Below are 15468 nucleotides of genomic sequence, written 5' to 3'. Positions count from 1 at the left end.
GAAAGGGGAAAAGACTGCTATTTACTAACTTGAAAAGAAGGTAATATATTCAGGGGAAAAATTTAGATATTATTTTTACCTTAACAATGCTAAAGTTTTAAAAAAAAAAAAAAAAAAAAAAAAAAAAATTAAAAATAACTACAAAAAAGTTTAAAATGCATCATGCCATTTTTCTAATTAAGAATTAAGTAAAGTGTTCAATGAAGATATGTACACGTGTGGGCATGTAGCGAGTTTATTCCCAGTATGTTCTACGTTTACTGGGCGCACACACAAATATATATATATATATATATGAATATGCATTATGTACAACATGTACGTGCTAAAAATGCACTTTTAAAAAATTGGAAATAATGTTATATGAACAAAAAATGGTTTATGATATAAGTATTTAAATACCTTCTAAAATATACTATGAATTAGTAAGTGAAAAAAAAAAAAATACAACTCCGTATGCATGTGCATATATGTACAAAAATGTATGTATATTTACATATGCACATACATACATATATACACATGCTTGCTTATATACACCCACATCTGTACGCTCACATATCATATTTATCTATTTCTTCCTGTGTGCAGGATAAGGTTTTCCTTTTATATAATAACAAAATGGCTATATTAAAATCACTGCATCCACCACATAAATCATTGGAAACGAATTTACATGTACTTACTTTATCATCATCCATTTTATACCATACTGCATCGTTGGAGGATGTATTTTTTTTATTTATTTGATCCATATCATCCGTTCTGCAATCTTGGATTATACATTTTCTCATTTTTTTCCAAGCAATGTAATGACCGCTCTCTTCATTTCTTCCCTTGTGTGTAATGACGGAAATTAATTCGTATTCCCCCGTAGGGATATTCATACCCTCTTTTTTATCACATTTTTGGTCATTGTCCTTTTTGTTACTTGTCTGCTCATTTTTCACCTCCTCATTTTTCGCCGTATCACTTTTGTCCCTATCCTGTGATAAGTTAACCATATCAAGGGGAGGTGAAATATCGCCCCCTTTGGGTTCCCTCCTTTTCATAATTATATTCCTAGCAATCTTCAACTGACTTTTTATATTTTCTGAACAGAAATCATATATATCAAAAGTTTCTGGAAAGCTTACTTTTCTACATATTTTGGCAGTAACTACAGAAACACCATTATTTGACTCTACTATTCGTTTTGATTCAAATCGTAAAAAATGGACAATAAGATAAGGTGGTAAGGAATTAATTTCTGATTTCTTTTCATATAATGCGTCTTCTTTACTATCTGCTGCTTTATTTTTTCGAATTTTTTCATTTAAGGATAAGTGTATTCCTTCATGCATATGATTTACCGGGGTAGCATGAGTTCCCATGTAACATATTAATTTATTGTGAAACTCTTCGGTTGTTTCATACTCTTCCTGTAAGACTGTATTTGAGTTTTGTTCTGTTACATTTTCGCTAGTTGGCATTGTTTTTGCAGCACTCTCCTTCTCAATACCGCTAATCGTACTTGAACCATCATTTTCAGTGGCATCATTTTCTATTAATTTAATTTTACTAACAATTTTGAAGGAGAACAATTCATCAATTATTTTACATTCGCTTTCTTCATTTAGAGAATTAAGAATTGCATTCATACATTCCTCAGCATCCTGTTGAGCATATTGTTTTGTCCTTAAATTTACGCTTTTAAATTTTGGAAAAACTTCCCTAAATGATTTTAACAATTCAAGTGGTACATATGGTTCTGATGATTTTCCAAAGGTTTGAGAAAAATGAATATAACAATCAAATAACATATCTTTCGGTGTTTTTAATAAAAATTTTTCTTTTCTTTTAAAGTTTTTAAGAAATTCTCCTAAATCATCAAAAGATGTTAAGAACTGTAATACGGCATTAAAATAACAAGTATTTCCTAAGTTTACTATACCTTGATCTTCAAAAATTATATTTTCTTTTTCATGTAATTTTTCCTTATCTTCTTTTGATAAATCTTCAATAAACACTACATTATGAGGTTTTTCTACTAAACTTTCTGCTGAACCGACTAGCATAATTTTGTCGTTATTTTTTATGTTTAACTTAGACAAGTCTGCATCATCCTTTATTAGTCCCTTATACATGAGTTTTTGTTTTTCTGGAGGTACATTCGTTAGTTTGCTGAGGAGAGAAAATGTGGAAATGGGGCATACATATGTTGGTATATGTGGGTATATATGTTGGTATATGTGGGTATATATGTTGGTATATGTGGGTATATATGTTGGTATATGTGGGTATATATGTTGGTATATGTGGGTATATATGTTGGTATATGTGGGTATATATGTTGGTATATGTGGGTATATATGTTGGTATATGTGGGTATATATGTTGGTATATGTGGGTATATATGTTGGTATATGTGGGTATATATGTTGGTATATGTGGGTATATATGTTGGTATATGTGGGTATATATGTTGGTATATGTGGGTATATATGTGTATATGGGGGTATATGTGTGTTTGTGTGCGTACATGTGTGTATATGCATTCACATATGTCTTTACAAATAATGGTCGTTTCAAGGGATATACCCCCCACACACACATGCGCTTCTCGTAATTCGCATTAAAATTATTAGAGGAGAAGGATAAACTTTAAAAAAAAATGATCCCTCCCTCTCTCTTTTTAAAATTAAAATATACTCCATATTGTACAGACTCGCCTTCTCATGTGTCTACACATGCGTATATGTATGTATATAAAGCGATGTAATTATGGGTAAAAGGAAAAAATCAATTTCGTCTAAAATAATTTCAGCGTTTCACAGTATGTATATATATATATATACATATGTGGGTACACACATGCAGGTACATTTATGCACATGTTTGTATAAGTACATCTTATTATAAATAGCGGTTTCGAAGAAAGTTTTCCTTTTTTTCCTTTTCACATTACCACAACTGCTGCTTAAATAATATGACTGGTTCAGCTACATTGAGCTCTAGATTATTATAAATGTTGCTCTTCCATTTTACTGTTACATTGATAATTGTCATTTTGTAATTTTTGCCTTTTTCGTTATCCTTTCTTTTTTTGCTTTTTTTACTATTTTTGCTATTTTTGCTTTTTTTGCTTTTTTTGCTATTTTTGCTATTTTTGCTATTTTTGCTTTTTTTACAATTTTTGCTATTTTTGCCTTTTTCGTTATTTTTGTTATTTTTGGTTAATTTTCTCTTTAATTTAAAAAGCTAAAAATTTTCAATAAGCGTAGGGTTTAACAAATAACAAAAAAAAAAAAAGTAAAAATCAGAAAAAAAATCAAAAAATCAATCGAAAAATAATAAAAAAAAAAATGAAAAATGAAAAAGGAAAAAGGAAAAAGGAAAAAGGAAAAAGGAAAAATGAAAAAGGAAAAAGGAAAAAGGAAAAAGGAAAAAGGAAAAATGAAAAATGAAAAAGGAAAAAGGAAAAAGGAAAAAGGAAAAAGGAAAAAGGAAAATTCATCTACTACAAAAATTATGATGGAGTTTTAGCATAGTAATGTAAGCACAAAAGTATATTAATGTGTATATATATATTTGTATGTATATATATATTTATGTACTTGCTAGTTCATAATGAAAAATTAAAAAATATATATACTTGTTATAACTGCATATTACAATATTTAATATACTACGAACATATGCAAGAACATTAGAGTAGCTTACGATAGAGAACAATGAAACTTAAAAAGTTATACCAGAATACAATACAAAAGGTCATATGGAAAAGGGTAAAACTTAAAGGAGTAGATAGTATACCATTAAAATTAAATAAAAAAAAAAAAAAAATTTCTTTTTAAGTATTTCATAGGTAGCATTGCTATATATGAGAAACCATCACAAAAAGAGATATCAACATGGACGGTAGTAATGTAATAAAAAAAAAAAAGAAAAAGAAAAGCTAATAAATAGAAAAGCACATCAAAGCAGAGAAAACTAAAACAGTAGTACTAAAGCAGTAGTACTAAAACAGTAGTACTAAAACAGTAGTACTAAAGCAGTAGTACTAAAACAGTAGTAATAAAGCAGTAGTACTAAAACAGTAGTACTAAAACAGTAGTACTAAAACAGTAGTACTAAAACAGTAGTACTAAAACAGTAGCACAGAAATGAGAGTAAAATTTTGTTCATATAAATTAATCTTCTAATTTTATTTGAATTAATGCTTAAACTATTATGTCAAAATTTACTACTAAAAGCAAAAAAGAAAAACGCAAATATAGCACTTTTTATATGTGCATATCAGGCCTTTAATAACTACTAAGCTTTTAACCAGCTAAAGAAGGACGAACATTTATATACCACTACATTTACAAGTATAATGTTTATGTAGGCTCCTTTTATTATGTTGTGTAAAAGATTCCTTTTACTTAAATGATCTGGGTGAAATAGGTTAGAGCTGATTAAAGAAAAGAAGAAAAAAGGAAAAAATAAATAAAAGCGAAAACCAAATAAAAAAAAAAAAATAAAAAGGCATAAATGACGAACGCAGAAATGGCAGAAGTAAACGTAACAACACAGAAAAAAAATCAAGTGTTTTAGGTCAAATAGGAAGAGAAGTAAACTTCAAGTTTAATAAAAAATTGTTTTTCTTATTAAACTGAAAAAGAATTTGTTTCCTCGAAGATGTGTACATATATAAGTTTATATTTTAAAACGGGTATGCTTAAATTTTCGTGAAATACTAAGACTTTAAATTTTTGATATTTAAAATAAAAAATATAAGGAATTAAAAAATGATTAATAAAAGGAGTCCATATGATAAATGTGTTTATTTATCTTTTGGGAAATGCACTAAAATTTGTGCATTGGAAAAAAGTGTGATAATAAAAAATTAGAAAAACAAATACATACATGCATACATACTTACGTGTGTATATGTATATGTCGTTTTTCTTAATATGTATAATAAAAAAAAAATAGAGCTACTGTAAAAAATTTAATTTTTTGATGAAAAAATTGTAATTTATATGTCTAAAAAAGATAAAACAAAAAAAAAAAAAAAAAAATACAACGAATTGTTTGTACAGAATGTAAAAGAAAAGATTTAGAAATTTCGTATTTCCTTAATTCTATGTACCAATTCAAACGAATATCACATGCGAATATATTTGCGCATATTTGTCCATTTATATGCGTATTTGTGTGCCTGCCCATTAAGACTCCTTCCGCTATTCACCCTCCGTTAATATTTCAGCAGAATTTTCCAAAATTAAAATAGTATGTTCCCACTGCGAACAAAAAGAATTGTCATTAGTGCACACAGTCCACTGGTCTTTCCATGTATGAATATTTGTACTACCTTCCGATAATATCGGCTCGATTGTAAATATCTGCCCTTTTTTCATACGATCATTATTATTATAACTGTTAGGATAATGATGTTCAATTAAAGGATACATATGCATATTACGTCCTATAAAATGACCACAAAAATCTTTTATCACATTAAACCCATTTTTCTGTGCATGCTCAGTTATTATTCTTCCAATTTCTGAAAATTTCTGACCGTCTCTACAAACAGATATAGCTTTATAAAGACATTCTTTACTTATATCAATTAATTTCTTGTGATTTTTCGAAACTTCTCCTATTGCTTTTGTGCCTGCACAATCACCAAATACTCCATCAATATAAACTGTGCAATCGTATGTTATTATATCACCGTTTTTTAATTTTCTTAAATTTGGTATTCCATGACACACCACTGCAGTTTTAAAAAAAAAAAAAAAAAAAAAAAATTATGAACAAGCAAGGTGAATAAAGTATAACTGTAAAATTAAATGCGTAATATAAAATAGCTGAATTTTTTTTTTTTTTTTTTTTTTTCCATTAAGGTGAAAAAGTATAATGTGCAAAATGATAAATAATAAAAACAAAATTCAAACAATGTGTCAATATGAACGTATCAAAATGTGTTTTTCGCTAATTATATTTGTGTGTCTAGCCGGATCTGTATACTTGCTAAATTTTTGAAGATATAGAGTGCATACTGAAATTGGCCGAAAAGAGCGTAAACAAATAGTGCAAAAAGAAAAAAGAGATAATAATAAAAAAAAAAAAAATTAAACAATTAAAAACAAAATGTTAAAACGGAACAGATAAAATGAAATTTCTAAAAATAAATGGTTAACAATGAACGGATAAGAAAAACGCAATAATGTAAAAGGTGATACCTTCATTTGGTGAAGCGCAAAGAGTCTTTGGAAAACCATGAAAATTAATTCCAGCGGGATATGCATTATTCTCTATATAAAAGTCGAAAGCTATTTTATCAATATCATCTGTTGTTACACCTATTTTTGAATTTTCCAAACATAACTTTAAACATCGTGCTGCTAATTTTGCAGCCTTTTTCATTTTTATTATAGTTTCTTCATCTTTAATTTCGAAAATAATGTTCGAGTTTTCAACAATTCCTGTTTTAGCATAACTGGGGCAATTAATATGTGCAGGAACCTTTTGAACTGCTGTTATTTCATATTTGCCTTTAAAAAATAAAAATGCAATATTTTTATAAATAATATCAATCCAAGCATGTAATGGGTGTAACGTAATATATATATTTTTTTTTTCATTGTTTTTAATAATGAATTAACGTATAACTGCAATAACGTATAACTGCATTAACGTATAAGTGCATTAACGTATAAGTGCATTAACGTATAAATGAATTAACGTATAAATGAATTAACGTATAAATGAATTAACGTATAAATGAATTAACGTATAAATGAATTAACATATAAATTTGTGTATTTGTTTTTGCGCATTTCGGTATTTTGCGGGAAATTCAAAAATGTTGCAAAATTTTTTATAAATTTCACGTTCTCCATCATATATTTTAATTTGCACAAACGTGTAACTCCACTTGTTTATAGCAGTGTGCATATGTACATGAATGTATATTTATACACGTATATCTACATATGCGTATATCTACAAGTACATATAAGTGTATGCGAACAAAGCGCGTGCTTCTTAATGTTTAAAATTATTTTTATTTTATGCTTTCCATCAGAGCTTTTATTTAATTCAGAAATAATTAGCATATTAAAAATAACAAATGGAATGTAAAAAGTTTTTCATTATTTTTTATTTTTATAATTTTTTTTTTTTTTTTTTTTTTTGTATTGTTCTAGACAATGCTCAAATGTTCGTATATTTGTCCTTTTTCTAAATATAAAAATATGAACATTTATTTTTATCATAATTGTGTTATAATATTATAGCAAATTCAAGTTTATTGAAAATTTTAATTTTTGTAGAAAACCAAATTAAAATAAAAAAAAAAATAAAAATGTTAAGTGAGCTTTAGTATTTGGTCCATGTGTGAAATATTTACTGTTATTAATATTTTTCCTGTTGAATGTTTGTTTACTTTTGCAACTGTATAACTTTTATGATGATCCTTAACAAATTAAAAGGTGGCATGTTTTGCTTAAAATGTATTCATTATTTTTATTCAATATGGTTAATACCCACGGTGTTTAATGCTTAATATATTACATCATTTGATATATTACATATCATATAAATGTTTTTCTTTTTTCTTTTTTCTTTTTCTTTTTTTTTTTAATTTCATATACCATCTTCTACGGTTGGTTTAAACGACTTCATTTCAGTAACTTTAATTTTATTTATTTTTGGTGTTAAGGTGTACGTGTGAAAATTCAAGGGTTTCCTTTTTAATATTAAAGGAAGTTTAAACACGAAATTTTTTTTTGAATAGGACAACATTTTATATGGGAAATGACTTTTTTTTTTTTTTTAATTTCACTTTTTCATTCTTTTTAATTTCTCTTTCATTCTTTATTTCTAATCTATGATTATAACTAAAAAATATAAAATTTATTTAGGCTTTGTGCTAGTTCTTCAAAAGGGTCTTTTTATATTATGAATAAAAAAAAAAAAAAAAAAAAATCATCAAAATAAAAAAGAGGTTATACATTCAATAAAAGAACATACATATAAAGTTGTTAATTAACGTAAAAAGTAGCATAGATATATGGAAGCCAAAAAAAAGGTATAAAAAGAAAAATTCAAAAATCATTTCAGTTCTTATGTTTCCGAATATTTTAAAAAAATTTTATTTTACATTTTCTTAAATCTGTTAAATAATTTAGCGAAGGCGAAAATTGAAGCATAAAATTTTAGTGTAAATAATAAAAAAGGTATTTTTTACTACTGTAAAAAATAAAAAAAAACTCCATTAATATATTTTTTCTTCTCAATAAAAAAGATTTTTCAGCATTAATTATTTTTAAATTTTCGCCATATATATATATATATATATATAATAGTATATGTATATATGTATATATAATACAATATAATTAATTTTTGGAGCTCTTTTATTTTTTTTTTTTTTTTGTCATTTAAAATTTAAAAACTAAAAATTAAAAATAAAAATAAAAATTAAAAATATAAAATTTAATTGATCAAATTAAACAAAAAATAATATATTTTCAAAATCCTTTGAAAAGAAACATTTATAGTTAAAATTTTACAAATAGGTAAAAATTTTTATTTTTATTTATCGATAATACAAATTTTATTGTAGTTAAATATAAATGATTTGTAGTATATATATTTAGAAATTAAATATTATATTAAGTAGGAACTTGTTTCTTTTTCTTTTTTTTTTTTTTCTTAATAGTTTTTTTGTTGCTAATAAGCATAAATTAATAGAATAAATTTTTTAAACTTAAGGCAATTTTGTAGTAATATTTGAGAATGAACTGTTAATGTTTCAAATTTTAAAAACTGATTTTTTAACATATATGTATATATATAATAAGTACATATAATAACAGGAATATTCTTATTAAATATTATATCTTAACTGCTAAGAATACAATCATTGTGAATCATTCTATTAAACATATAGAGTCAAGAAGTACGTTAATTACCTAAGTTATTATTCCAAAGTATAGGGATGCCACAAGGAATACATACTGTATTAAAAAATAATTTTTTTTATTTAAGGAAACCAATTTTTTATTATGTTCACAAAATACAAATTTTTTTTCAGCAAAAAAAGAAAGAAAAAATGTTCTAGCAGTAACTAAATTATTAGGAGTTTTTTTAGTTAAATTTTTTTTTATACATACATGGAACATCAAAACACGAAAAATTAAAAGAAGAGAAAATAGCTAGCCATTTTTATTTTCAGTTAATTTTGAATAATACTCCAGGAGAAATAAATTTCAAAAATAAAAAATATAGGACCACTCTTTATTGCAGATATTAAGAATAAAATTAGGAGTATAACCACAAGCTTATCGTTAATGAAGCAGCAGTGTTAGTAGTAGTAGTAGTAGTACCAGCTGTGGTAGTACCAGTAATAGTAGTACCAGCAGTGGTAGTACCAGCAGTGGTAGTACTAGTAATAGTAGTACCCGTAGTAATAATACAAAACATATTAAGAAAACATTTTAGCGTTTTTGTATATCCGTTAATACCAAGGAATATTAGACGTATCATATACAATTTTTATATTTCACTCTTGTTTTTGTCCCTTTTTTATTACATATATTTTGTTTTTGTTTTAGTTTTTTTGTGTGTATATTTTTTGTAAATATATATATACACATATATGCATATATATATGCATTTGTATTTGCATATATATATGTATGTGCGCATACATTGAGCTGATATTTGTGCTCCATTTAGTTTATTCCTTTTGCCCATAAATGTAGCATTGTAATTTATTTATGTGTGTGTGTATATATATATATATATATATATATATATATATATATATATATAGATAGATAGATAGATAGATAGATAGATAGATAGATATAGATAGATATATATAGATAGATATAGATAGATAGATATAGATAGATATAGATAGATAGATAGATATAGATAGAATTTATTTAAATAGAATACATATTTGTCGGGATAAAATTGAACGCAGATTTATAAGTATATATTAGCGCTTAATAGTTTTTTCCTATATATGTATGTTTGTACGCACGTTATAACTGTTTATTTGTTTGCAAATCTACAGGAATAATAAAACCAAACCAAACACCATCGTTTCATTTTACATTTTTTACATTAATGAATGAATTCTATGTATCAAATGAAAATGACAAGAAAAAATATTTTGAGAAAAACTCGAATTATATTTCTGAGGAAAATAAATCAGTAAAAATATATGTGCAAGAAGAACAAAAGAATGATGATGATATAATTTCCAATAATTTTGATGGACTTAACAAAAAGCGGGAAAATGAAAACATAAAATGGGTATTTGAAAATAATTTACAAAATCCAGTAAGAGATTCAAGTGATAAATCATATAATGGGAATGAAGAAGATCCAACAAGTAGTTTTTTTAACATTAATGAATTTAATGTGAAAGTGATTCTTCGATTTTTGGTTGACTGTTGTTCATTTTTATGTGCAGTAGGAATATGGGGTGTTTTAGACGAAATCTTAATTATACTCTCAAAAGAAAATATTTACATAAAATTTTATTATTATTTGATTTTTACCATTCTTTTTACTTCATTTATGTGTTCTTTTAATTTGTACATTTCAAAATATGAATACAGAAATAATTTTATATATAATGATCTGGAAAACCAAGAATAAAAAAAAGAAAAGAAAAATGAAAAAAAAAAAATTAAAAGTATAAGTAAAAATACTTGACCCAGATCAGTACAATTTTTCAATAATTTTGACAAATTTTTAGTATATTTATAACAGCTTTGCATTTTCATTAAATATATGGGTGTTTTTCAATAATTTTTTACAATTTTTCAGTAATTTGATTGCTACATTTTTACAATGATATGATTGCTACATTTTTACAATGATATGATTGCTACATTTTTTCAGTAATTTGATTGCTACATTTTTTCAATGATTTGATTGCTACATTTTTTCAATGATTTTATAATACTTTTTTTGAAACCTTTTACATACATAATAGGAACTTATTCAGCATACATATATAAATATATACAGTGAGGATATATATGTGCATCCACACGTGCCTACGCGTGGATATATATATATATATATATATGTACGAGGAGTTAAATCTTCTAATGTCCCACTCGAATATTGTTTTTATCCATTTTGTTTAATTGTTAATTAAATAACACATTAATTGCGTCTGATTGATTGTTAAAAATGTATTTGTATTGATGTAAATAAACGCAGTTCGTAATAAAGCTGAATGAATATACACATTAAGGAAGAGCTATTTTTACAATTAACTGGGTGAATGAAGGAGGAATGGAAAAATTATAAACAACTATTTTTTACATTTAATGCATTACACTCCAATAATATATAGAAGTAATATAAGTAAAATAAAACATGTTAAATGAAAAATAAAATGAGCCATATATAATCAGTAACACATAAATAATGTGCACCTTCAATTGCCATTTAAGCAGTGATATGTTCCACCGTTATAAACATTTGCGCGAAAAACGGGAAAAAAATCGTGTTACAAATTACTCATTTGCTTGAATATATATATATATATATATATACACATAATTATATATATACATATAATTATATATATATATATACACACATTATTTAGTTGTACCATCAATATGTGCTACACATATATGAAGACGATAAAATAATACAACAATAAAACAAAGCAAAAAAAAAAAAAAAGGAAAATACAGTAATTAACTTAAAAATAAAAAATTTTAATTTTAAAAAAGGTAAAGGTGAGCATTCGTTAATAAAAATTTGCTTTCGAGTAGTTCGCTATTTATTTAAAAATAGCTCCCCAAAATATATAGTTATCAAATAAAATGTGTAAAATTGGGAGAAACGAGTTTTACGAGTATATTTTCCTACGATTTCATTTAAAAAAATTTTTAAAATAACGATATATGATTAAATACAAATGCTCACGTCCTTTTTTTATTTAATAGGAAGGTGTAAGGCGTACAAGTTGGGCGTAAAATATAACATATGTATATGTATGTATTCATATATATACAAGTATTTATAAAAAATGAAGTGAAATCTTCGCCATGTGATAAAAACCACAAAATAATATACCTCTTTATTATACATAGTTCCAATATGTATATTAATAAATATATTAATGTATATACGAATGTATGTATTAATGTATATACGAATGTATGTATTAATGTATATACGAATGTATGTATTAATGTATGTATTAATGTATGTACGAATGTACGTATTAATGTATGTATTAATGTATGTATTAATGTATATACGAATGTACGTATTAATGTATGTATTAATGTATATACGAATGTATGTATTAATGTATGTACGAATGTACGTATTAATGTATGTACGAATGTACGTATTAATGTATGTATTAATGTATGTATTAATGTATGTATTAATGTATGTACGAATGTATGTATTAATATGTGTCCAAGCAAATAATAAATTTTTTTAATGAAGCAAATGGAACCTTTTTTAAATTTATTTGTGCCTTTAAAACAAAAGAAAATATAGTATTATTTCCTTCCATTTCTTCTATCCATATTTTGTAAAAAAAAAGATAAGTTTGTTATGTTGAATAATACTGATATTTTGTATATAATACAATGCTCGAAATCATTTGGCAAATTCTTTAACGCAGTAACCTAAAAATTAGGCTTAATTAAAATACTCCCGAAATTTAATTAATTAATTTACTGATTTGTTAATTGATTGACTAATTTATTGGATACTCAATATATTTGTTCACTTGTTAATTAATTAGTTTGTTAATTAGTATGTTAATGTTCATGCAACTGGTCTCCAAATTTTTAAATACAAATATAAATATGTACGTATTAAAAACTAGTTAAAATAAATAAATATATTTTTTTTTTTTTTTTTCCTTATATCTATTTTATATACACTAAAACACAGTTGTGGGGGGGGAAGAAAAAAAAAAATTTCGACAGGTTATATAAAACCTTCATACAAGAAATCATGTTAAAAAAAAGAAATATATTCTACATAAGTAAAATATAGCATATTACAATTTATCGAGTAAAAATTTATACACGTGTATCAGGGTTATATAAATATATATATATAAGTATATATGTATATATGAAATTTTTATACATACAAAATGCTCATGTATGTATGCATTACATTTTCATAAACAGCGTTAAACAGAGAGAAAAAAAAAATAAAGTACAGTAAAAGAATATAACAAAGTAAATAAAGTAAAATAAAGTAAAATAAAGTAAAATAAAATAAAATACTTGTGGAATTTCCTACTTTTTTATTGTCACAAATATTTATTTTATGTATACATATAATATATTTTTATTTTTATTTATTTTTATATTTGTAGTTAAAAATTTTTAAACTTGGAAAGTACCTATTTCCACGTGAACATTATTTTACTCAACGAGTGAGTTTATATAATATAATATATTATCCTTACAAAACGGTTAAAAGAGATTTAACTTGTATAATTTTAGAAAAAAGTGTTATTCAAATATAACATCGGCATTATACCTTGTATATTCATATATTATATATACTGCTTACAAAATTGTATTGTAATATATCTATATAATATACTTATGGAAGGAAAAATGATGGATGACAAAAAGAGTAAGTGTATACATGCGCAAAAATATTTAATATAAAAATGAACGCGTATGAATAGTTACATATATTTTAGCTCTGTTTTGTTTTTATTTTGTTTCATTTTTAAAGAATTTCGCGATCTTGTAATTATTTTATGTGTACATAAATGTTTACCGTATGTATGCATATTTTATGCATATATACTTACACGTATGATATGTAAAAATATCCAATGTTGTATAAAATATTTTGTGGCTCATTAAAAATATTTTTCATTTGCTTAATAAGAACGGTGTGGAATGCAAGGCTGGGTGAAGCTGCTGTAATATGTATATGTATACATATGAATGTACATATACACATATATACTTTTTTATTCCTTACCATCATGTATAATAGTATCGTGCTTTTGTATGGAGACCCTGTTGAGGGTTCTCCACCAATTTTGCATATACATGAAAAGGTAGCAGATTTTAGGTTTTTGTATTTGAACATAATTATTTACGCATTACCACCAATTTTTTTTTTTTTTTTTTTTTTATCATTTTATAGTTGAGGAGTTGAAGAAATTCGTTTCTATATGTGAGGAAGACCCAAGCATTTTGTTAAAACCAGAATTTTCTTTTTTTAAGGAATTCATTGAAAGCTTCGGTGGAAAAGTAAGAAAGGATAAAGAGTATTATGAAAATATTCCAAGTGAAGATAGTACAGAAGAAAAATCGGATGCAGCTGATAAGGAGGACTTAGATGAAGAAGAGGAAGAAGAAGTAGAAGAGGAAGAGGAAGAAGGAGGTGAAGATATAATGAAAGAGGAAACGACTGAATGCCCCCCATTAGCTCCTATTATAGAAGGAGAATTATCAGAAGAAACGATAGAAGAGATTAGTAAATTAAAATCAGAAGCAGTAAATTTAGTTCAAGAAGATAAATTAGAGGAGGCATTAGAAAAATATAATAAAATAATTTCTTTCGGAAATCCATCAGCTATGATATATACTAAACGTGCATCCATTTTGTTAAGTTTAAAAAGACCAAAAGCTTGTATTAGAGATTGTACGGAAGCTTTAAATTTAAATATTGATAGCGCTAATGCATATAAAATTAGAGCTAAAGCATATAGACATTTAGGCAAATGGGAATGTGCTCATGCAGATATCGAACAAGGACAAAAAATTGATTATGATGAAGATTTATGGGAAATGCAAAAATTAATTGAAGAGAAATATAAAAAAATTTATGAAAAGAGAAGATACAAAATAAACAAAGAAGAAGATAAAAAAAGGAAAAAAAGAGAAAAAGAATTAAAAAAAAGGCTAGCTGCTAAGAAAAAAGCTGCAGAAAAGGCATATAAAAAAGAAAATAGTAAAAGGGAAAATTATGACTCAGATTCCTCGGATTCTTCCTACAGTCAACCGGATTTTTCTGGTGATTTTGGAGGAGGTATGCCCGGTGGATTTCCAGGTGGAATGCCCGGCGGAATGCCAGGCGGAATGCCAGGCGGAATGCCAGGCGGAATGCCAGGCGGAATGCCAGGTGGAATGCCAGGTGGTATGCCAGGTGGTATGCCAGGTGGATTTCCAGGTGGAATGCCCGGAGGAATGCCCGGAGGAATGCCGAGTGGATTTCCAGGCGGAATGCCCGACTTAAATTCTCCTGAAATGAAAGAACTATTTAATAATCCTCAGTTTTTCCAAATGATGCAAAATATGATGAGTAACCCGGAGTTATTGTCCAAATATGCCAATGACCCAAAATATAAGAACATATTTGAAAATTTAAAAAATTCCGATTTGGGAAATATGATGGGTAAATCCAAGCCCAATGGAAAAAACTAAGTTTCGAAAAATTCGCTTCACA

General features: G+C 25.7%; 3 protein-coding genes across 3 annotated transcripts; 2 read left to right on the top strand and 1 right to left on the bottom strand.

The window, feature by feature from the left end:
- Nucleotides 1-554: 554 nt before the first annotated feature.
- MKS88_003124 (methionine aminopeptidase 1a) lies at nucleotides 555-7776 on the bottom strand (the record flags this gene model as incomplete). Its single annotated transcript, XM_067216188.1, has 6 exons — nucleotides 555-2163; nucleotides 2948-3240; nucleotides 4339-4435; nucleotides 5308-5743; nucleotides 6213-6524; nucleotides 7626-7776. 6 exons carry the CDS (start codon nucleotides 7774-7776, stop codon nucleotides 555-557), a joined length of 2898 nt encoding a protein of 965 aa, XP_067072860.1.
- Nucleotides 7777-8783: 1007 nt separating this feature from the next.
- On the top strand, nucleotides 8784-10650 carry MKS88_003123 (uncharacterized protein; the record flags this gene model as incomplete). Its single annotated transcript, XM_067216187.1, has 3 exons — nucleotides 8784-8821; nucleotides 9333-9442; nucleotides 10061-10650. 3 exons carry the CDS (start codon nucleotides 8784-8786, stop codon nucleotides 10648-10650), a joined length of 738 nt encoding a protein of 245 aa, XP_067072859.1.
- Nucleotides 10651-13616: 2966 nt separating this feature from the next.
- On the top strand, nucleotides 13617-15446 carry MKS88_003122 (Hsc70-interacting protein; the record flags this gene model as incomplete). Its single annotated transcript, XM_067216186.1, has 2 exons — nucleotides 13617-13635; nucleotides 14164-15446. The coding sequence occupies 2 exons, from the start codon at nucleotides 13617-13619 to the stop codon at nucleotides 15444-15446; spliced, it is 1302 nt and encodes a 433-aa protein (XP_067072858.1).
- Between the last annotated feature and the right edge of the window lie 22 nt (nucleotides 15447-15468).

Source organism: Plasmodium brasilianum, chromosome 10 (assembly GCF_023973825.1).
Source record: "Plasmodium brasilianum strain Bolivian I chromosome 10, whole genome shotgun sequence".
NCBI lineage: Eukaryota > Apicomplexa > Aconoidasida > Haemosporida > Plasmodiidae > Plasmodium > Plasmodium brasilianum.
The sequence above is the reverse complement of the archived record's forward strand: the minus strand, read 5'-3'. Positions and strand labels throughout refer to the sequence as shown.